General features: G+C 56.2%; 2 protein-coding genes and 1 long non-coding RNA gene across 10 annotated transcripts in view; 1 reads left to right on the forward strand and 2 right to left on the reverse strand.

The window, feature by feature from the left end:
- The window catches only part of Icam3 (intercellular adhesion molecule 3), a 4,286-nt gene extending 2,395 nt beyond the window's left edge, over positions 1-1,891 (reverse strand). The window contains 2 exon segments of the mRNA XM_013145369.3: positions 628-894; positions 1,589-1,891. Of these exon segments, the coding sequence (XP_013000823.1) occupies positions 628-894; positions 1,589-1,667 (346 nt within the window). The 5' untranslated portion in view covers positions 1,668-1,891.
- LOC134471047 (uncharacterized) lies at positions 1,757-6,887 on the forward strand. The gene is made up of 2 exons (XR_010040388.1): positions 1,757-1,895; positions 5,211-6,887. It is a non-coding gene; the product is annotated as an uncharacterized LOC134471047 (long non-coding RNA).
- On the reverse strand, positions 4,698-23,293 carry Tyk2 (tyrosine kinase 2). Of its 8 annotated transcripts, XM_063228640.1 has the most exons (26): positions 23,152-23,293; positions 22,405-22,709; positions 22,020-22,183; positions 21,199-21,395; positions 19,286-19,409; positions 18,811-18,958; positions 18,312-18,475; positions 15,538-15,877; positions 14,700-14,906; positions 14,473-14,630; positions 13,235-13,343; positions 12,948-13,146; positions 12,756-12,859; positions 12,364-12,540; positions 12,193-12,280; positions 11,162-11,289; positions 10,164-10,299; positions 9,929-10,083; positions 9,211-9,361; positions 8,889-8,986; positions 8,469-8,661; positions 7,968-8,086; positions 7,449-7,621; positions 7,079-7,196; positions 5,790-5,900; positions 4,698-5,709 (listed from the first exon to the last, which is right to left on the reverse strand). In XM_063228640.1, exons 4-26 carry the CDS (start codon positions 21,392-21,394, stop codon positions 5,575-5,577), a joined length of 3,531 nt encoding a protein of 1,176 aa, XP_063084710.1. In that variant the 5' UTR covers position 21,395; positions 22,020-22,183; positions 22,405-22,709; positions 23,152-23,293; the 3' UTR covers positions 4,698-5,574. The 8 variants fall into 8 exon arrangements, 6 of the variants coding, with proteins under 6 accessions (XP_063084710.1, XP_013000848.1, XP_013000843.1 ...); XM_013145394.3 differs by having other exon boundaries at positions 14,473-14,906; positions 22,510-22,709; XM_013145389.3 differs by having other exon boundaries at positions 14,473-14,906.

Consider the following 23,293-nt stretch of genomic DNA (forward strand, 5'->3'; position numbering starts at 1 on the left):
GCTGGCCTTTAACTTGCATCTTCCTTCCACCAAGACTGCTAAATACCTGGCTTACAGGCAAGAACCTCACCAAATGGCTAAATTGCCCTGATGGGCCTTGAGTGTGTGATCCTCCTGCCTCTGCCTCCAAGAGTGCTGGGATTGCAAGAGTGCACCAACACCCCTGGCTTCTTCTGTGCTTGTAAATGCTGAGAAACTGGAATGGTCCTTAAGAAACCAGTGACAGGGCAGAGAAAGGATTCATCTACGGAGAGCAGGGATTTGGGGGCTCAGTGCAGCTTAACAACAGAGCACTTGCCTAGCGTGCCTGAGGCCTTGAGCTTGATTCCTGGCACTGAAAATAAGTAAATTCATAAATAATCAATAAAAAATATTTTTTTGAGTGGGAGTCTTGTTATAGAGTTCAGGCTAGTCCTAAATTTACTATGTAATCCAGCCTGGCCTTAAATTTTGCACTGATCCTCCTGTCTCAGCCTCCCAAGTGCTGGGAGAGGCATGCGCTACCACATCTGGCAATGAACGATTTTGAAAAGATCTACTGATACTCCGGTAATTGATGTATTTTGCAGCTGCTGCCCTAGTGTACGGGGTGACCCCTGGCCTCCACCCCCAGGCACGGCCACCTACTGTACACAGTGATGTTGGAGGAGGCTGTCACTTGCGAGCTGCCGCACAGGGCAGAGCATATGATGGTGCTGTCTTCAGTTAAATTGCTGAGCCAGAAAGTTGCCTAGCCTGGGCCGCTGCCGTTGAGCTGCTTCGGCAGGGATGTCTCCAGTCCGAGGAGTGAAGGGCTGGGGCAGCCGGCGCTGCAGTTAACCAAGACAGGGCCACCAGCAGCAGGCACCGCGGCTGGGGACTCCAGGTGCAGCTGGAACTTCTGCCCCTGGGGACCTGGAGGAACACGAGGACGGCGAACTGTGGTTTTTCCGTTGCCCACAATCTACTCAGCAGCAGGTGCCACCTCCCTCCATGCGTGAGGAAGGCAGAATCAACGAGGGACGGGCAGCGCTCAGTGAGGCTGGGAAGATGACCCAGCCAACAGGAAGTGATCAGGGAAGGCACCCTCCATGAAGAGGAGGCCACCTGGCCATGGTTTGCTTTAGACAGGGTCTCACTGAGCAGTCCAGGCTGGCCTTGAACTCACTATGCAGCCCAGGCTGGCTTGGAACTCTCAGGGATCCTCCTGCCTCAGCCTCTGGAGTGCTGGGACGATGGGCGTGCACCACCGCACCAGGTCCTGTGGCCAGCTGGCCAGGAGAAAGGGAAAGTGATCTCAGAAGCAGGAACGGCAGAGGCCAGTGCTGGGGTAGTGAGGGCAGCGTTGCAGAACGGAGAGCGCCATGACACGTGTGCTGTGGGCGCACACGTCAGCAGCAGGGATCTGACCAGGCTGGGGCTCAGTGTAGGATTCAGCGCTTTCTTGCTGCTGCCGGAGGAGCCCTAGTCAGGTCTGAGTATAACGGAAGAGTTCCCTGTCACCCGAGGCCTGGGTGTCGCTCGCTCGGCCAGTGAGAGAGGCTTCCCTTTGGGCTGCTGGGGACCCTGGCTAAGGCCCAGCCCCGGCCCTCCCAGCCCAGCACCTCACCTTGGGCCAGCAGACACAGCAGCACGACGGAGATCCACGGGATCACGCAGGTTCCCCACAGCAGCCTGGCAGGCATCATGGTGGCCTGAGAAGTTGCCCGTGGGCCGGGGAGGCGGAAATGAGCGGCAAGGATTGCACAAGCAGCGCTGCACTTTGCCTGAAGGGGCAGGGAGAGGAAGCCCCGAGCCTCGGACGGGGGCCAGGGTCCACCAGCAGGACAGGGGGGCTCTCAGCTGCACAGCCGGCTCCCAGAGGGGCCTGTAGGAAACGCTCAGAAAACAGGCAGATGCTTTCTGTCCCCAGCTGGGTGAGTGTCTTCCGGGGGAATTTGGGCACAGGGTGTGGGACTGACTCAGAGAGGAAGTTAACAAGAGGTCTCCCCCTTTGAGGCCAAAAGGTAAGATTTCCTTTTGTTTCGGTTTCTTTGTCTTCTCTGTACTTAGGATTTCCTACGCTGGGTGTAGACTGAACCTGCCACCCTCCTGCCTCAGCCTCCCAGAGTGCTAGATGCATGCACCACCAAGCTGGGCTTGCTTTCACTGTACAGTTCAGTAGCATTTATTAATACCGTCACATTGGTGCTTAACCAGTATCACTTTTTTTTTGGATCAGGGATCGAACTTAGCCTTGCACTTGCCAGGCGGGCACTGTGCCCCTGAACTATAGCCCTGGTCCTCCAATACCACTCTTTTTTTGGTCTTTTTCGGTTTTATCGGTACCAGGGATTGAACTCACGACTGTCTGCTTGCAAGGCAGGCGCTTATGCCGCTGAGCTAAACCCCCAGCCCTCCAACACCACTCTTATTTCCAGAACTTTTTCACCATTCCCAACTGCACCTCTAAGAGACAGAAGAGGTGGCGCATGCCTGGACTCCCAGCGTTCCGGAGGTGAGGCAGGCGGATTGCTGTGGGCGGCCAGCCAGCCTGGGCTACAAAGTGTTCGAGGGCCAGCCTGAACCACATGGGAAGAACATGTTTCAAAAAAAAAAAAAAAAAAAAAAAAAACAAAACCCAAAGTGGCCGGTGGTTTAGCTTAGTGGCATAAGCGCCAGGGTTAGAGGAGTGCGCCACCACGCCTGGCTCCTCACGGTCGAATTCTTTGTGTGCTGGCACAGCACTGTCATTACAGCTCGTGGGTATATACACACACACCCCACACCAGGAACTGAACTCGCCACGCTCGCTTGCGAGGCAGCGCTGTGCTGCTGAGCTGTGTCCCAGCCCCTGGTTATGTGTTTGTGAGATACGTGTTGAAGCGCTTATAAACACAATGATAATGATGTCTGAAATTTGCTTCAAAATTATCCAGGGACTGCCAGGCATGGTGGCACACACCTGTCATCCCAGCACTCAGGAGGTGGGGCAGGAGGACGGCCCTGAGTTCGAGAGCAGCTTGGGCTCCACAGTGAGTTCAAGGCCAGTCTGACTATACAGTGAGATCGTGTCTTACAAAAAATAAAGTGAGAAAGAAAGATAGATAAATTATTCAGGGGGGCTGGGGATTTAGCTCAGTGGCATAAGCACCTGCCTTGCAAGCACGAGGTTGTGAGTTCGATCCCCGGTACCAAAAGAAAACAGAAAAACCACCCAGCTGTGGACTCCATTCCCAGAACCAAAACAAAGAAGGGAGGGGAGAAAGGGAAGAGAAGGAGGGAGAGAGAGAGTACAACTTAGCAAAGGTGGCAGAGACCTGCAGTTCCAGCTACCTGTGAAGCTGAGGCAGGAGAATCTCCTGAGCCTAGGAGTTCAAGGTCAACCGGGATTCTATAGCAAGACCTTTTCTCTAAAAACAAGACTGGTTGTAGGGGTTGGAAATTATTAGCCAGCTGATGATTAAGATATAGTTTCATTACATTTTTTCTACTTCTTTTTGAGACAGTTTCACTCTGTAGCTCAAGCTGGCCTTGAACTTGTTATGCAGCACCTGCCTCGGCCTCCTGAGTGCAGAGCTGACAGGTGCGTGCACAGTGTCACCCCGTTTCTCCCAACTCTTAAGCACACTTTAAATTATGCATAATGAAAGTTTTGAAAAGAAACTAAATCCACAGGAAACCCTGCATGTGGGCACCGATTGTGGCTTTACGCATAACTGCCAAAACTTAGAAGTCACCAGGGTGTCTTTCAGGCGGGGAATGGGTAAACTGTGGCACATCCTGACAGCGCAGTGTCACTCAGTGCTAAAAATGAAAAACCACAGTGGAGGTGGACGCCTGTCATCCCGGTCACTCGGGGCCGAAGCAGGACTGCAAGGTGGAGCCCAGTCCGGGTATTTACTTTTTTATCTGTCTTTTTGAGACAGGGTCTTGTCAGGCTGGCCTTGGGCTCACTTTGTAGCCCAGGATGGTCTCGAACTCACAAGGATCCTCCTGCCTCAGCCTCCCGAGTGCTAGAGAAGCTGTTTGAAAATAAAAATTTAAGCAGGGCTGGGGGGTTAGTGCCAGAGCTCTGCCCAGTGTGTGTGAGGCCGTGGGTTCCTGCCTATCACCGCAGTCCCAGGCACAGGGAGACAAGGAGAGCGGGAGGAGGAGGAGAAAAGCAACACTAGAAATGAGCTCGCAAGCTACAGAAACAAACGAAAGAAACGGAAGTTTGTATTTCATTAGGTCACAGAAGCCAGTCTGTTTTGGGTTTTTTTTTGGTACTGGGGATCAAATTCACGCTTGCCAGGCAGGTGCTTACGCAGATGCCAGTCTGAAAGGGCTTCATATCTCCAGGTGGCTGCCAGGGTGATGGGGTGCACCAGAGCCACCCTCTGAGTTAAACTTTAACCCAGGCCCAGAATTGCCAGGTCCGAACACAAAGGGAACAGGTAAGCAGCTCACCCAGTTTACACAGAGAAGGCTCTGGGCACTCACCTGCACTTCAGCGGCCCCAATTCCCACGTCACTGACTATGCCATTATAACGCCAGGCTCCTCCCCCGGCTTTTGATGCTATGGCAGCTCCCCTAAGTGCCATAAGGGGTCAAGAAGTCCACCACACATCTGTCACCCCGGCACTCAGGAGGCTGAGGCAGGAAGATCACTGTGAGCTCCAGGCCTGGCTGGGTACCATGGACTACATAGCAAGACCCTGTATCAATAAAAAACAAAAACCAAGACAAAACGGAGTAACAACAATATCCTATGTTTATTAAGCACCAATCTACAGGTCGCTCTGCTGAGCAGTATTTATGGGCCAGGGCCACCTCATGGACAGTGCACATCAGTCCTGTGAGGTAGCTAGCTGGGCCATCCCAGGGCTGGAGGGAGGCCCAGAGAAGTTACACAATGCTCTGAGGTCACACAGCAAGGAAAGGTCAACCCTGGCAGTCAAATTGGTGAGGCACGTGGGCCTGTGGGGGCTCTGTACATGTAGCAGGAATTACTGGGCACCGCCATCTGCCACCTGTGTACCTGGTACAGGTGCACGCAGGGGTGGTGGTTTCGGTTTTTTTGTTTAATTTTTCGTGCTGGGGATGGAACCCTAGACCTCTGCACTGAGTTACATCCTCAGACCTTTAAAAATAATTTATCTTGGGGCTGGGGATTTAGCTCAGTGACATAGGCACCTGCCTTGTAAGCAGGCGGTTGTGAACTCGATCCCAGGTACCGATAAAAAAAAAAAATTTATTTTTGACACAGGGTTTTGTTATGCATTCTGGGCTGGCCTGAGCCCACAGCTGTCCCCCTGCACACCACAGCAAGAAGTTTAACAGCGACCTCTCCTCACTGCAGTCCACAATGTTATCCTCAGCTGCCGGCCACAAGGACCACAGGCACCAGGGGTGGAAGAGGAGCTTATCTGAGGCCCGCGGAGACAGCGGGTCCTGTGTGTCAGTCTCCGGCAGAAGGCCTGCTCAGCCCCCATCCATCCTGGGTGCCTTGGGGTCACAGCACCAGTGCAGATGGAGTCCACCTTGGGGGCGAGCCAGGCTGGCCTCCTGCTCTCAGGTCCTCGCCTCTGCCAGGACAGCTTGGAGCCATGGGGAGCAGGCTGCCCAAGGCCTCAGCACACAGTGAACACGGAGGCGGCCTGGCCCTGGTGTTTCTCCTGCTCCGACTTGAGGATGGGAACCAGGTTCTGGAAGGTGGGCCGGAAGGAGGCCTGGGCTTCCCAGCAGTTCTTCATGAGGAGATAGATCTGGCGGAGGAGAAGCGGGCTGCAAGACTGCTGCTTCCTGCCAGCTCAGTCTGGGAAACGGACAGGGCGGGGCGGCTCACCTCCGGGGGACATCTGTCTGGCCGGGGCAACCTCTCTCCTTGTTCCAGCAACTCCGTGAGCCTCAGCACAGTCATCTGGCCCTGGGTGACGCCTATGAGCTCCATGAATTTCTAGGTACAAGCCACATGAGCTTTTTTTTTTTTCTTTTTTTCCCCCTGAGGCAGCAAAGACCACCAGGCAGAGGCCAAGAGCCTGGGATTCCAAGGTCACAAGTTCTAATCCCACCTCAACACTTCTCAGCTGTGTGATTTTGGATTTCTCACCAAGCCTCTCTGGGCCTCAGTTTCTCATTCCTGAAATGGGATGCTAACCCTAACCACATCTACCACTTTAGGTTGGGATAAAGTTACAAAAATTAACGGGGAGTAAGCCTCAGTCACAGGCTTGCTGTTAGAAAGCTTCTCAGGAAGTGGGTTTGAATTCTGAGGACTAAAGATTTCTGTAAGTTTTTTTTTTTTTTTCCGGTCTTTTTTTGAGACAGGGTCTCGCTAATGCAGTTCAGGCTGGTCTTGAGCTCACTTTGTAGCCCAGGCTGGCCTAAACATTGCAGCGATCCTCTTGCCTCAGTCTCCTGAGTGCTGGGGTACAAGCATGAGCCACCAGGCCTTGTTTGTAATTAATTTCTTGAAATGAGGTTTTCATTATGTTGCCCAGATTGCTTTTGTGAGTCCTAGACTCAAGCAATCATCTTGCCTTAGTCTCTGGAGTAGCTGGATTATAGCTGTGTAGAAAGCTTCCAAGGAAGGCACAAGTTTTTTCTTCATTAAATACATCTTGCTTAGCCCTGCCCCTAACCCAGGCCTGGCCAATCACTGAAACCCACGGATAAGCAGTGATTGGCTAGAAAGTGGATACATGAGCCAAGTTAGGCCAATCAGATAAAGTCCTGGGGTTTATGTGCGGGGGGAGGGATAAAGGAAGACCCTTGGTCCTCATCATTTCAACAGCGTTTCTGTTACACAGCCCTGCTGTAAGAGTAATGGTACCCACCTGTCTCAGCCTTTGGGAGGCTGAGGCAGGAGGATTGCAAGACTGAGCCTGCCTGACCAATTTACCAAGACTATGTCTTAAAATAAAAAGTAAAAATTTCTGCTGAAGATGTAGCTCAGTGTTCAGACCCTGGGTTCAATCCCTAGCACCCCTCCTACCCTTCAAGCAGCCCATCTTCCAGATCAGGCTGTGGCGGGAAAAGCATCACTAGAGCGGAGCGCAGGGCTTCGCTTTTGCCTTCCTAATCCCCCACCCTCACTCCAAGAACTCGAATGAGGGGCACAGGCCTGGCTCTCACCGAGGGCGGGCTCTGCCTGGAGTCACAGTACGTCAGCAGCTCATACAGCGTGACACCGAAGGACCAGACGTCGGACGCATAGTAGAACTTACACTCTTTGAGGCACTCAGGGGCGTACCTGGGGAAAAGGGGCGCTCAGGTCTGGGGACTGGATTCAAGCTCAGGGGGTCTGAAGGTCTCTCATCCTATTTGGGACCCTATAGGGTCTTGGGGACAATCCAAGATGGCCCTGCCCTCAGCCTGGTCCCACCCGAGGCCCCTCCCAGGTCCATGGGGAGCACCCTGCCACCCAGCATCCGCTGCGGGCACCTGGCCTTTTCTCAGTGACTCGGGGATACCCCCACCCCCAGGCCGCGCTCCGCCTGGTCACCAGAACACGGGGCTGTCCCCGTCCTCGCGCACGTGGTAGTACTCGTGGCCTTCAGGCACAGCCTTGGCCAGGCCGAAGTCCCCGATCTTGACGAGCCTGTCGTTGTCCAGCAGCACATTGCGCGCGGCCAGGTCGCGGTGGATGTAGTGCTGGGCGTGCAGATAGGCCATGCCCTGGGGCGGGGCGGGGCAGGGCACCATCAGGAAAGCGGGGTGCAGCACCCAGGCGGCAGGATGGCTGGGCGACAGTCAGGTGAAGCCTGGAGACCCGGCCACCTGGGAAAGCAGGGCGGCTGGCTGGTGGCGCCAAGCAACGGAAGAAGGAACTAGATAGCGGAGGCGGGTCCCACAGAGGAGCGCGGGAACTGGGAGGGGCTGGGCGTGGCCACAAAAGCGAGTTAGGGGGTGCGCCCGAGGGCGGAGTCAGATGAACAGGACCCCAGGCAGAGGCCGGAGACTCGGTTCGGGAAACAGGAGCAGCAGCGTGGCGGGCTTGGGGAGCAGGGGGGAGCCGGCCCACCTCGCAGATCTGCTGGGCAAACAGCAGCAGCTGGGCAAGGCCGACGCTGTGCCGGGGCAGGTAATCTCGGAGGCTGCCCAGCGGCACGTACTCCATGACAAGCTGCACCGACTTCTCGCCTGTTGTGGAGAGGCCCCAAGGGGTCAGACGGGGGGCCTAAGGCACTCACCCCACCCCGAAGGGCTCTTCCTCAGGTAGAGGGAGAAGGCAAAGTCTGCGCAGGGGGGAGTCCCATCCTGATCCCCGTCCCCGGAGGCGGAGGTTCCTCACAGCCCACCTTGGGGCAAGCAGGCAGCCCAAACCCTTCAAAGTCGGATCCAGACTGTCCGGCCACACCCCCAAAGAGGAGGGGATTCTGGGGAAGATCCTAATTGGTCATGCCAGGACGGCCCCACCCACAAAGCGCACCAATCACTTCGGCCCGTGGCCACACAGTGATTGGCTACAAAATCACTAGCTAGCCCCGCCCCGGAGCACGAAGCCCCGCCCCGCGCCGCCCACCTTGGTCCTCACAGCAGCCCTTGTACTTGACGATGTGCTCATGGTAGAGCGTGCGCAGGATGTCGATCTCCCGCCTCCAGCCCGAGTGGAGCTGAGGCCCACAGTCCGCCTTGAGGGATTTCACGGCCACCATCTCGCCAGTGCCATCGTTGTTTGGGTCATAGCAGTACAGGCTGACCTTGCCAAAGTGACCCTGGCCAGAGAGTGCGTGAATGTCAACCCACCTGTGTTCCCAGGCCACGCTCCAGCTAGATCCGTTTGTAAAGATTTGAGCCCCGCCTGCTGCGTGCCCAAGGGTCTCCTTAAGGGTTCCAATCCCTTACAATCCCAAGCCCCTCCCCCTTTCACAGGCCCCGCCCATTCCCTGCAACCCAGCCCGTTCTCCAGGTTCTGTGCCAGCCCTGCCAGGCCCCGCCTCACCTCCCCCAGATCGCGGATCTTTTTCAAATAGCGCTTATGGAACACCGTGGGGTCTGACGCTGGTGACTCGGGGTTCACAGTCGAGATGTCCGCAAGACCTGGAGGAGCCGGCAGGCCCACAGTGGGGGGTTCCGAGGTGGGCCTTACTCCGCTAGCATCCCATCCCAGAGGTAAGGAAAGAGCTACACAGCCTGAAACTGACTCCTCTCCCAGCACACTCTGGGCCCCACTGCAGGGACCGTGGGGACCCGGAGCCTGACACCTTCCCACCCACCCCACGCCTGTGCCCCTCCCCAGGGTCCAGGCACCAGGTGGGGCTCACTGTGGGGCTGCAGCCGAGTGAGGTCACGCAAGATGGTGCGGAAGGACGGCCGCTGGGCCCGCTCATAGCTCAGGCACTGGCTGGTGACTGCGGCCAGCTCAGGGCACGCGGGCTCGGGCAGCTGGTGCTGCTTCTGGTAGAAGCGCTCTTTCTGCGGGGGCAGGGAGCAGCCAGAGTCAGCACCTCACCTGGGCTCACATACATCCCCCTCAGAGTGGCAAGGTGGCCTGGCAAGGCGCCTACAATCCTCCTTCCCATTTCCCAGAGGAAGAAACTGAGGCTCAGAGCCAAAACTCAGCCGGACTCACTGTGTCCTACAGGAGCACCTCAAGGTCACCTTTCCTAGTTAACATGAAAGCCCCAGGGCCTTTGCACAGGGAGTGTCCTCTTCCTGTCTGCCCTTCCTACCCTGGCTCACCCACCTAATTCTGAACTTAGATAAAAGCTCCTCTGGGAACTGACTGTGGTGGTAGACAACTGTCACCCCAGCACTCGGGAGGCTGAGGCAGGCCAATCACTGTGAGCTCAAAGCCAGCTTGGGCCCCAAAGTGAGTATAAGGCCAAACTACCCAGGAAGACACTGTCTTGAAAACAAAAAAATGACAGCTCTCGGCAGCCCATCCAGCTGCCGTCTCAGCTGGTCACAGAGCCCTCTCCTCCCTGCCCTGGTCACTTCGCCCTTCCTGGAGAGGTTAGGGAGAGATGCCCAGCTGAGTACCTCGGAGGGGGCGCGGCCCTGCAGGGGCACCTCGCCGTCAAAGCAGATCTCCAGCAGGGTGGCTCCGAAGCCCCACTTGTCCACGGCTGTGCTCAGGCTGCCGGCCCCGGTGGGCAGGCTCTCGGGCGCCGTCCAGGGGATGCGCTCCACCCGCTCTGGGGGACAGGGCACGGTCACCACGGGTGAGCAGAAGGGCAGCCCTGCACTCAGCCCCACTGACTCCGGGGCCACTCACCCTCCCTGGAGAGGGCACCCAGCCCCACGCCAGGGTCACTGAGCTTGATGAACGGGCTGGTGCCTTCTGCCAGCCCCAGCCGGGCCAGGAGGATGTTCCGGCCACACACATTCCCGTGCACCAGGTTCTTGTCCTCCTGGCATAGGATGGGAGGAGAGGGGTACTGCAGAGGCGCACAGATTCCACCTCTAACCCTTATCCCGGAGGCCCCCATGGGAAAGACAATCCTGGACATTATTGAGATGCCACTACACTGTCACTGTCCCCAGACAGCACAGGGCTGGGGTAGGTCTGTCTGTTCTCCAAGACTCACTAGTGGCTGAGGCCCTTGGCCAGGTACAAAAGGCCAGAGAAGCCCACCACTGCCCCAGGGCCTTGGCACTTGCTACTCCTTCTGCCTGAAATGCTTTCCCCAAATGTCTCATAGTACCCTAATTTACCTATTAAAATTTCACTTTTCAAATTTTTTTTTGGAGACAAGGTCTCATTATGTAGGCTGGCCTTGAATTCAGTGATCCTCCTGCCTCAGCCTCCTGAGTGCCAGGATTATAGGCATGTGCTATCAGAAATGAGGTATAGCCTACAGGAGGCGGCGCTGAGGTTCCAGGCAATCTAGACAGCACTCTAAGGAGGGACCTAGCATCCCGAATCTGGTATCCTCTGGGTCCTGGACCAAACCCCTGAGGGGCTGTCTGTGGTTTTCTCTCTCCCAACGGGAACGCAGTCCCCGAGCACAGGGATCTGACGGTTTTGGTCCCTGGCGCTGTCCCCAGGGTTTAGGACAGGGCCTGGGAGCCAGGGTACAGTTGACAGTAAATGCAGGCGGAGAAGGGGCGCTGGGAACACATGACAGAACAAGGAGGGACCAGGACGGGCAGGGCAGGGATCCAGGGGACAGGACAGGTTTATGGCCAGCTGTCCGTCCCCGGGTGGGCACAGGGGCCAAGAATGTGCTGTAGTCACTGGCCCCCAACATCCGGGCCGCCCAGCACACGTACCAGGTAGCTGAGGGCGCTGGCCAGCTGCTGGGCAACCACCAGCTTCCAAGCCAGGGGCACACGGCCCCGCTCCCGCCGCAGCCACACGTCCAGGGGCCCGTGCTCCACGAACTCAGTCACCATGATGTCTGCAAAGACCCAGCGCTCCAGGGGCCGCCTCCCCTGCCTCTGCTGTGGCCCTGCTGGGGAACCCTGGCCTGGGACTTGGGGGCTGGCGCTGGGGCAAGGGACAGCTTTGTGGTGGGACTTGACGGAGGACAGGGACCTGCGGAATGAAGCCCAGGGGAGGCAGAGGAGGCCAGGACACTGGCTGCGGGAGGGGTACGCACAGCAGTGGGGGTGGGCGTGGGGACAGAGACCACAGGACAGGCACCTGAGGCCCTGGCGTGGGGCTGGGGTCACCCTTTCCGTGCATCACTTTGTTTGTATCTTTTTTTTTTAAAGACCACAGATGGAACCCAGGGCCTCTGCACTGAGCTGCAGCCCCAGCCCCACCCCTTTGATTCTGGGACTAGGTCTCTAAATTGCTAAGTTGCCCAAGGTGGGCTAGAACTTGCGATCCTCCTGCCTCAGCCTCCCAGAGTGCTGGGGTTGCAGGTGTACGCCACCATGCCTGGCACGTGGGGTTTTGAGGTGTGTGCAGAGGTCTGGGAGGCCTGGGGTACACAGGGCAGGGGTCTGCTGGGCCACAGCTCTGATGGCCGGAGGGCCCTGGAGGCAGCAAGTGTCAGGTGGGAGATGGGGACCGACACAGTTGGGAAGGGGGGCGGAATGAGGTCACCGTGCAGACAGGGGTCAAAGAGTAACCAGAAGGGGAGGTCAGCATCTATGGGGCGGGGAACAGAGTGCAGGGCAATATGCACTCTGTAATCCCTGCAGTCTGGGAGGCTGAGGCAGGAATACTGCAAGTTTGAGTCCAGCTTGGACAACTGGGCACCTTGGCCAGGAAGAGTCAGCCATTGGGTTCAGCCTTGGTGCCGGGGTCTGGGTGCAGCCCCGGGGGCGGGCCAGGCGGGGTGTGGGGTACTCACTCTCAGAGCCACGCACGCAGACACCGTGCACGAAGGCCAGGTGGACGTGAGACACCTGGCTCATGAGGCTGGCTGTCTCATAGAAGGCCTGTGGGGACAGCGGCTCAGCCGGCTGCGTCCTCCCCCACCCCGCCGCCCCCCGCACAGACCCAGAGCCCTCGGCACACGCACCAGCATGATGTCATGGTGACCTGGGTCCAGCACCTTCAGCACCACACGCAGCTCCTGCCCACGGCCCCCACTGGGCTCCCCAGAGTCCACGCCATCCTCTTTGTCCTCCTCGGGCGTCCCCACTCTCAGGAGACCCTCATACACGTTGGTCCTCGTGCCCTGGCCCAAGTGTGACAGCTGTGGGGAAGGGCACAGAACTCCACTGTGAGCCATGCCAGGAGTGGAGGCCCACACCTATAATCCTGCACTCAGGAGGCCGAGGCAGGACGAGTGCCACGAGTTCGAGGCCAGCCTGAACTGCACAGTGAAAACAAAGACCATGATGCCCGCTCCCACATCCCCAGGACCCCTAAGTTCTGCCCCGCACTCTGTCCGGGCTGCCACCCGCCTACCTGGGTGATGTCATCCTGCTGGACTCTGTGGAAGCTCAGCTGGCTGAGGTTGAGCTGCCGGGTGCGGGCCTGAGGCCCCCGCTTGATGATGAGGTTGGAGATCTCTGGGGACAGAAGTCCAGGGCTGAGTGGGCCGGCCCGGCGACCCGGACGCCACGGCCACCACGCTGTGGCCCTCGTCCCTCCTCGTACCTCCTGGCCGGGGCAGGCAACACCTGCGCAAGGAGAAGCAGTGGTCCCCAGCCCGGAGGCAGCAGCCCCGCAGGGCGCCCCGAAGGGCGCGCACGCTGGGGAAGGAGCGGTCCCAGCCCTCCAGCACGAAGCCCCCGGCCTGCCGCTCGACTGGAAACCTGTGGAGGGACACGCTCCGCACACCACCGTCGCCCGGGCTCTGGAAGGACAGAAGGGTTAGTGGGCGAGGCCCAGGGAAGGACGGGCGAGAGCCCCGCCCTGCCCGCTGGAGCCAGGCTCAGGCTCACCAGGTCCCGCTGGGCCACGGCGAGGAGGAGGCGGTCCAGGTGGCTGGCGCTCCAGTGGAAGAGGTAGAGTCCGTCCTCCAGCTGCAGCTTGGCCCGCAGGAACGGCTCCCTGGAGGTGACAGGGCACCTTCGGTGACAGTGCCACCCGGTACCACGGCCTGACCCACACCCGGCCCTGAGCTTGCCCAGAGGCACAAAGAGCCGGGACATCAAGAGCAGACACCGGGGGCTGGGGATGTAGCTCAGCGGCATAAGCGCCTGCCTTGCAAGCAGGCAGTCGTGAGTTCGATCCCTGGTACCGATAAAAAAAAACCAAAAAGACAAAAAAAAAAAAGCAGACACCAACCTGGCAACGTGCACGAGAAGGAAACGGCCACCCACGCTCCACGGGCAAAGACCCAGCACGGACACACAGCGTGACACTCATGGCCACTGAGCCACACACCGGAAGGATGCCGAGCACAGCCATATCCAACTGACCCACAGGGCAACACAGAGCTCGTATTTGTCAGTTTTTCATGCCTAGGGACGGAACCTAGAGCCACTGCACCATGCGACGTCCCCAGCCCTTTTTGCATATTTGAGACAAGGTCTAAGTCGCTAAGTGACCCTCCTGCCTCAGCCTTCCAAGTGCTGAGGTGACAGGTGTGTGGCCACCCTGGCGAGGCCCATGTGTTAAAGGCTTGGTCCTCAGCATGGCACCGTGGAAGGTGATTGTGACTTCTGAGACACAGAGCCTATGAGAGGGTCACACAGCCTTGGAGGGGACTGCAGGCTCTGGGTTCTTGAAGGGGACAATTTTGCTTGACAATACCCTTCGTCAATGTGCTGTCTCCCCACAGGAGAAGGCACAGAGCCACTGACAGCAGCCCAAATCTTCAAAACTGGGCTGACAGTGGTGGTGCACACCTGTAATCCCAGCACTCAGAAGGCTGAGGCAGGAGGATCGCTGTGAGTTCAAAGCCCACCTGGCTACATAGTGAGTTCAAGGCCAACCTGAACTACCTAACAAGACCCTGTCTCAAGAAACAAACATACAGCTGCACACCTGCAATCCCAGTCTTCAGGAGGCTGAGACGGGAGGAATACTGGGAATCGGAGGCTAGCCTGTCTCAAAACAAAAACAAACATACAAACAAAAATTCTGAACACACACACACAGCAGACAGTTCGGAGTTTCGGTCTTTTAGTGCCCACGGTAGCCGCCTGTCCCCTGCCCTACCGCCGTGGCCACTCACAGCAGAGGCCCGTGGATGCCATCCTGAATGCTCAGGACCAGCCTTGGGGGAGCCACCTCATGGCACAGGTAGTGGCTGGAGTCGGCCGTCAGGCGGAAGTAGCCGTCCACCAGTGCTGCGAAGGACAGGGCGGCAGCCCGGGAGGGCAGGCTCATTTCCTGCAGGCAGGGGGACGTCAGGGGACGCACAGGCCCAGGGCGCCCCGGCTCCCCCAGCCCCATCCGCACCAAGCACTTGTTGTCCTGCCGGTGGACGCTGACGCGACTCTCCTTCAGGACCACGTGGGTGACGTCCCGGAAGTCGCAGAAATAGGTCCAGGGTGGCTGCTGCGGCCGGTCTGCCGGCTGCCCCCCTGCCTCCCTGTGGGCCCTGGCCTTTCTCCCGGGCACCCCGGCTTTCGGATTCCAGCTACCAACACCACTGCCACCGGCGCCCTGAAAGGACAGTTGAGAAGGCAGGGAACGGAAAGATCTGGGGGTTCCCCATGTTTCCCACGGGGGACAGACAGGCATCAGGGGCCAGGGAGTCACACTCGGGTGTCACACGTGGCACCAGAAGCCACGCCCAGGAGCCACATAGCCACGGCCAGAGGGATGTTTCAGGCTTATAATCCCAGTACTTGGGAGGCTGAGGCAGGAGGGTTGCAAACTCAAGTCTAGCCTGGGCAACTTCATTAAATTTCATAAAGGGCTGGGATCTAGCTCAGTGGAAGGGCCTCGGAATGTAAATGAACGGATGAAATACAGACGCCAGAAGCCAGAGCTTAAGGCAGCAGAGGACACTTTTGAGGCCACCCTCATCCCCTGCAACGGTCACAACCCAGATCACAAAGCCGTCCCTAAAGCTGCAGTCTGCAGAAGTCAGGAAAAGCAGGTACACGGAGGCTCCCCTTAAACAATGAACCCAGGAGGAAGAAGGCTGCCCCACCCCACAGGCAGATGGGCAGAGTCCAGCCAAGGCAGAGGGTGCCTGTCCACAGGCAGAGGGTGTCAGGAGTCCAGCCAAGGGGTGCAGGCCCCGCGCCAGGCCCACCCAGAGCCCCGGGGTGGGTGGCGCCCTGCTCACCTCCGGCTGTACCGGGCGCCACTGGATGCCCCCGGTGCCCGTGACCAGCACCTCGTGGGTGGGGGGTCCCGGGGACGAGGCGGGGTCGGGGGCTGCGGGGGGCTCCCTGTCGGCCTGGCACAGCAGCTCCAGGTGACGCACCGGGATGCGCTCGGCGCCGAAGCGGGGCGCCAGGTGCTCCAGCGTGGCCAGGTACTTGACCATGACGGCCCGCCGGGACAGCTGCGCCGTCCGGAAGGTGCGCACGAAGCGCCGGAAGACGCTGCGCAGGCGCAGGCGGGTCAGCACGCTGTGCTGGCGGATCTGCTGCCGAAAGGAGCTCGGGATGCAGCGCGTGAAGCTGGCGAGACACCAGGCGGGCGCGGTCAGGGGCGGGCACAGCCTCAGCGGCTTGGCCTCCCCGGGCCGCCCCTGCTTCACTTAGCCAATGAGTGCGCTGTCACAAACACGAAGGGCTAAATGGCTGGGGCACACCCACGGTCCCAGCTGCTCAGGAGCCCGAGGCAGGAGGATCCCAAGTGCCAGCCCATCACAGACAACGTAGACACTGTCTCACGATAAAAAGGAAAACTAAGGGGCTGGGGACTTAGCTCAGCAGCGTAGGCGCCTGCCTTGCAAGCACGCGGTCATGAGTTTGATCCCTGCCACCGATACAATAAATAAATAAATAAATAAATAAAATTGTAAAAAAGAAAAATAAAATAAATTTTAAAAAGATGGAGCCCCGCACGGCAGCACACACCTGCAATCCCAGCACTCCAGAGGGCTGAGGAAGGAAGATGATAAATTCAAGCCCGGCCTGGGTAATCTGGTGATGTAGTGACAATCTGTCACAAAATCAGAAATTAAGACAGAGCTTGGAGGGGTCGGGGATCTAGCGCAACGGCACAGGGCCTGCCTAGCAAGCATGAAGTCCTGAGTTCAATTCCTGGTACCCAAAACAAAAACAGCTTGGGAAGTTGCTCTGTGCAAAGGCCCCGGGTACAACCACTACTTCCACAAAATGTGGGGATAACTTCGGTTTTTAAGACGGGGTCTCACTGTGTTGTTCAGCTGGCCTTGAGCTCGAGAAACTCTGTCTGCCTCAGCCTCTCTGATGACCGCCGTGTACCATCACACCCAGCAATTTTTATCTTTAAAATGTGACCCGGGCTGTGTTCAGTGCCTAACCTGCATAACAGGACCCTGCCTCAAAAAACCTGGGCATGGTGGCACAAGCCTGTAATGGCAGGATTCAGGAGGCAGAGACGGGAGGATCTCCGGGAGTTCATAGCCAGCCTCGGTTACATAGTAAGACCCTGTCTCAAACCACCTCCTCCCAAAAAAACCCCAAAACTGTTACAGCAAGCGACCTAGGTGGTGCTGGGGATGCAGACATGAGACTTAATTCAGAAGCCGAGCGGGGACAAGCCTCACCTGAAGCACCCGGCCACCGAGCTGGCTTTTATTCAGAGTCTCAGCGCGAGAGGAACAAGCAGGGACCAGAGCTGGGCAGATTTTCTTGGAGAGGGGAAGGACATTGGCCAGACATAAATGTCTCCCTAATCAAAACTTGTGGTTTGGGGCTGGGGATTTAGCTCAGCGGCATAAGCGCCTGCCTTGCAAATAAGTGTGCAGTCGTGAGTTCGATCCCTGGTACCGATTAAAAAAACAAAAAAAACAAAAAACCTTGTGGTTTAAACATTCAATTCTCGCACTGTCTGTGTGCTTTTTGCCCAAAGCTTAATTATTTATATGCTTTTGCCCTGGATTTTAATTATTGCTTCCTTACAGAGCTTATGTGTTGTTTTTGTTTTTGGTACTTGGGATCAAAATGACCTTGAACTTGCCAGGCAGGTGATTGTGCTGCTGAGCTAAATCCCCAGCCAGAGCTACGCGATTTGGTCCCACGGTTTAAACATTCATTCCTGGGCAAGTCCCCTCCAAAAAATAATAAAACAAACAACCAGGATATATCACGCATAGGTACAAATACCCTGTGATGAATGCGATCATTCTTGGTATATCAAAATTATACCAACAAATAATTCAACATAATAAAATAAAAACATAAAAATAAACCAGAGGTGGTAGCTCAGCCCTCTAATCTCAGCCCTTGGAGGCTGATGCAGGAAGATCGCCATGACCTCAAGGCCAGCCAGCAAGTGCAAGACCAACCTGAACTATGTGGCAAGACCCAATCTCCAAACAAACAAACAAACTATAAATAAACAGTAGTTCTGGGCTACAGCTCTTGCCTAATGGAGATGGGCCAAGATGGGTCCCAGATGATACAAATAAACATGTAAAATTTTAAACTATAGTTGTTGGTGTCACACATCCCCTTTTTACTATACTTTTCCACACTGTTAGGCTCACTATTTCAAAGGACGTACTGCACTTTCTGTGTGTACGTGGTGCTGGGACTAAAATTCGGGGCCTTCGCTCTGAGATACATCATGCGCCCTTCTTTTAGATTTTAGTTTGAGCCTGTGTCTTACTGTGTTGCTAAGTTGTCCTGACTGCACTCACCCTGGCAAGCCTCAGCCTCCTAGAGCACTGTGATGACCACCATGTCCAGCACAGTTCACTTTTCACATTCATGAAATGCAAGCACCCCAGTAGCAGGACTTTTTTGTTTGTTGTTGCAGCTATGTGACTGTACATAATAGGTGCTCAATAAGTGCTTGTTAAATGAATGAATGATGGTAAGGCAATACACAAGGCCTACCCTGGCCCCCGACGTATGGGGCATCCTCACACCTTACTCAGTGTCCCCATTCCTTCCCAGGCACCTGATCTCTTTGGCCACCTCCTCCAGAGGGACATTGCGGCAGAAAGCAAGGTGGCAGAGGTGTAGAAATGCCATGCCCAGGCTCTCATTCTTAAAGTGGTGGATTTCCTCCTCACTGGACAGCTCCCACAGGGATATCACATCATTCACAAACTCATACTTGCCCTAGAGGTGAAACAGCAGGCATAAAGGGAAATATGAGAATGCTTCCACTCATTTGCCAGAGAACTGTAGTTTTCTATTTTCAGGTACCTTGTGGACAGAGACCACTGTTTGTGAAAAGGTCAAAAACACAGCACACACATCCCTGCTGCCCACTCTATGCCTGTGGCAGACATCATTAATCTATCCCTGTACTCATTCAACCATTCATGCCAAAATATCCCAGATGGAATGAGTTGACGTTACTCGCTATATTGAACTAGAAAGGAAACTAGGGGTTCCTTTACTACCCCTGAGTCCACCCAGAAAGAGTCCCATCTCTCCAGCTCAGCTCACACCTGCTCAAAGAGGTACTCAAAGGAGGCTGGATCCAAGACTTGTATCCCCTGCTCCGCCTGCTCTGAGGACACCTCGGGCCCTGGGAGTCTGCAGCGGTACACAGGTGGCTCGTGCGGGTTCATGCCATGCCAGTTCCGGAAGTAAAACCTGTGTGACAAGAAGGGACGTGGCAGGGGCTTAGCACAGGCTCAGGCCAGCTCCAGCAAAAGGAGGATGTTGGGGCTGGGCTGAAGCTCAGTGGCTGAGCACTTGGCCGGCATGCGTAAGGCCTTAAGTTTCATCACCAGCACTGGAGAAATAGTAAAAGGGAAAAAACCAGGCATGGTAGTGCCACTGTAACAGCAGCCCGAGGGGGCTGAGACAGCAGGATCACAGTGAGTTCAAGGCACCCTGAACCACACAGCAAGGTCCTATCTCAAAGGACATAATAACAGAATGAGAAAGCGGGCAAGCCTTCCAGGGGCCTTCGCCCACCTCATGCGGAAATACAGTGTCTGGCTTGTGTCTCCAGAAACTTCCAGGATGTGGTTTGGGGGCAGCCACACTTGGGCATCAGCATCAAAGAGAGCGAAGAGACTGAAGCAGGCTGGTGTGATGCCTGGAATGAGAAAGCAGAGTTCAGGAACCACGTCATCTATTGCGATCACCTCATAGATCCCCAGACCACTGGCTTCCTCCACTGCCCGCAGGGATGGTGCAGGCGGGCACCTAAACACAGAACTACATTTCCCAGCATGCCTTGCAACTACTGTGAGTTCATTGGCCTGGTTCCTGGCCAATAGGACGTAGGCCAATAGCATGTGGGCCAATAGGACACGCACATTTCTCTTTCTTTGTTTTTGTTTTTTTGGTACAGGGATCCAACGCACAACCTTGCAATTGCCAAGCAGGCACTGTACCATTGAACTATATCCCTGACCCTGGACGGGCACATTTCTGAGCCTGGAAATTAACCTCCTGTTACCTTCCCTTTTATGTCAAGTGGCAAACCTGTAAGACCAAGGTGACCCATTCAAACTGCACTGATTAGAGCTAAACGTGATTGTCTTAAGCCAAGAAGATTTAAGGGCTGCTTATTACAGCAGCAAAACATATCCTGCAACTCACAGTATTCTAAAAGCTGCTAGCACTTTTTGTTAAATACGTGAAAGTCACCATTACTACTTTTTCCACGTTCTCCCTCTCTTTAGGATCCATCCACCTCTCCTATGGTTTGGATCTTTTAAAAAAACCAAAAAAGTGAAAAGTGAGTATTTTACAGGACAGGGGCTATAGCACAGCAGTACAGTACCTGCCCAGGAAGCACAAGGTCCTAAGTTCAATTCCTGGTCCAAAAATAAAAAAATAAAAATTGTGATACACAATGGTTATGTGATTTGGCGGGGACTGGTTTATGGAGGCAGCATATTGAAATCACATATTTCAGATCTTAAATGCCTCTTAGTGGCATTTGTGTTAAAGGCTTCAAGGTGACTAAATTACCCAGATTAGCCTTGAACTTGTAATCTTCCTGCTCTAGCCTTCCTAGTAGCTGGGACTGCCTGTGTACCACCATGCCTGACTTTAGGTGAAAATATTAAACGTATATTATTAATTATTTTTCAGAAGCTTCCTACAGGATGATCTATTAACTTTGACTAAAGTCCCTTTTGCTGACTGCATTGTATTCCAGCATTTGAGCATATTTCAGCTTACTTGCCTAAAGGATTCATGATGGTCTCTCATTTTTCCCCTTTATGAAATGAGGCCCCCAGTTTGGTACAGTGACCTACACCTGTAATCACAGCACTCCGGGAGGCTGCAGTAGGGCGATCGCAAGTTTGAAAGCTTCGTAGGCAACTTAGTTAGTGAGACTCCGTGTCGTAAAAACTACACAAGAGCTCGGGCTGTAGCTCACTGTGATGGCCTCGCATCCAATGCTCAGGGCACGAAAAAGGAGGAAGATGCCCTCACAGGCGCCCCCGGAAGGGGTGATGTGTGTGTGAAGGGAAGATCCGCAGGCGCCCCACGTGGCCGAATCATCCTCTAAAGTGACCGCTTTGAACCGTCCGGCCTTCATGAGAAAACAGGACTCAACCTTGGGAGTCTGCTGCCCAGAGCACCAACCAGCCGCTCGGCTCTCTGCCTAATCGGGGTTCAGGAAGCCCCGGCTGCAGCAAGGAGGAACCGGACTGGGCTTCTCCTCTTTCTGTTCTGGTTTCAATTCCTGCCCCTCTCGACAGTGGGTCCCGCAGCCGCCCCACAGGTCCTGTGCTTCCTCAAACACAAGGAGCCCTCGGGGCTCTGCGTGAGGTCCCCTAGCTGGGTGGGTGTGGCCAGCCCGCTCAGTCCCCCCTCCCCATGCAGGCCCGCCTGCCCCCAGCTGCCCCAGGACGCCCTGCACTCACCGACTTGCTGCGCCACTCGGAGGCAGACCTCCTCAGCTGTTATTGAGGCCTCGCTGAAGGTGACCCAGGGCTGCCCACCACCAGGGCCAGCCCAGTGCAGAAGGACCCGCAGGCCTCCCGCAGCGGCCAAGGGCTGCAATTCATCCCCGTCGGGCTGGCCGCGCCTCGCCGAGCCTCCCCACTGGCACAGAGGCATCCTGGAAAAAGACAGCCCCGAATGCTGAGGTCTTGCCCCCGGGAAAATCTCGGGGCCCCCTGGCTGTGCCCCCTTCAGCACCTGATTCTTTCCTTGAACCTCAGCTTCCACATTCATTTGACAGCGCCCGGGACTGGTACACATTCTTAACAGGGGTGGTGACCCGGGCCCAGAATATCAGCTCTCTAGGAGGATCCCAAGTAGGAGCCCACCCAGCATTTGGGAGGCTGAGGCAGGAGGATTCCTGTGAGTTTAAGGCCAGGTTGTGCCACAAATTGAGATCAAGGCCAGCCTGAACTGCCAGTGAGACCTTGTCTCAGACAAAAAACAAAAACCCAAATGTAAGCCCAACCAGTATGTAACTCAGCAACTTAGCTAGACCTAATCTAGCCGGTCACAGTGTGCATGCCTGTCATCCCAGCCCTCAGGAGGATGGCCACAGCTGGAGGCCAGCCTGGGCTGCACAGCGAGACCCTGGCCCAAAAAACAAAACTGCAGCTAAGTGCCCCAGCCCTGGTTTCAATTCCCAATACCACACATCAAGCAACCAGTAAGAAAAGAAAAGAAATCCAACCCGAACCACCCTCCCTGCATGAGCTAGGCAGGCAGGTGGGGCCAAACAGACCTGGCGGTACGTTCCAAAGCTTCCTGTGTCCAGTCACGAAGTTCACTTAGTCACTCTGAGCCTCAGTTTCCCCATTTGGAAAATGGAGGTGCTGGGAATGTCACCATCCGAAGCTGACCGTGAGGTTTCTGCGCGGGGCTGCATCTTACACCTTCCACACAGACCTTGAAAACAGGTGTAAGAACTCACACACACGGCCCCAAGGAGAAAGGAGCCACCCGAGGGCTGGGTGTGGTTCAGTGGTCAGCGACCACCCAGCTCAAGCAAGGCCCTAAGTCCGCACTCCAGTGCTGCCAGTGGTAAACAAAGTGACCAGGGATGCTCCCAGCATCACGCCCAGCCCCTCACTCTGTTTGCCCACCAGTCCCATCCTCCACATCTGTACCAGGACTGCTTCTCTGGAGCCTGGGGAGTTTGTGTGCCAGCTCAGTCCCGGGCCCAGCTCGCCAGGGTCCACAGCAGGGGCAGTCAGTGACTGAAAGGACCTTACTGAGACAAAAGCGAGGCGGGGGGTGGGGGATGAGGCGGCCACACTGCCTGATCTCTCGGGCTGCTCCCCAAAGGAAGGGTTCAGTGAGATGAGGCAGAAGGGCAGCTGTGGAGGTGCACGCCTGTCATTCCTGCATTCAGGAGGCTGAGGCAGGAGGATCGCAGCCAATTCACAGCCAGCCTGAACTGCACAGAGAGGCCCTGTTTCAAAAGACAGAAGGACAGAAAGAAAGCAAAAACAGGTGCTTAGCCCAGGGCCTGACACCGCATAAGCGTCCAGAAACTCTGGCTATTACAATCCGCTGAGTTTGGCATGATATCCCGGCGGTGCAGCTTTGGGGGAGCCCACTTCCTCCTTCCCCGTCTCTACTGGACCTAGGTCCGGCTTTGAAGATGGAATCGAAGTGAGGTCTGCATCTTGGAAAGCTCTAACCTTTTACGCCCCAAAACCCACAGACAGGGCTGGCCCGGCAGTCACCGTGCAGTGCACCCGCCAGACATCCGTCCAGCCTAGAGGCAGCGCCTCCTCCCACCCACCGCGTGCCAACCACATCCAGTGCTTTCCTGAAGACCGGCCGAGCGCATCCTTCCTCTCTTCATAACTTCCCGAGCGTACCCCTTCGCTGTTCCCTTCCAAACTCACCCTTCCCGGGAGACACAGGCTCGAACTTGCGACCCTGCCCCACCGCCCCCGAGAGCAGCTGCCTGTTAGCCGCTGACGATTCTCCACTTCTCATTGGCCGCCTGAAACGCGCATGCCCGCTGCTCGCAGGCGCGCCCCCCTT

Source organism: Cavia porcellus, unplaced genomic scaffold, assembly GCF_034190915.1.
Source record: "Cavia porcellus strain 051 isolate PalLab524CR breed Dunkin Hartley unplaced genomic scaffold, mCavPor4.1 scaffold_17, whole genome shotgun sequence".
Lineage (NCBI taxonomy): Eukaryota > Metazoa > Chordata > Mammalia > Rodentia > Caviidae > Cavia > Cavia porcellus.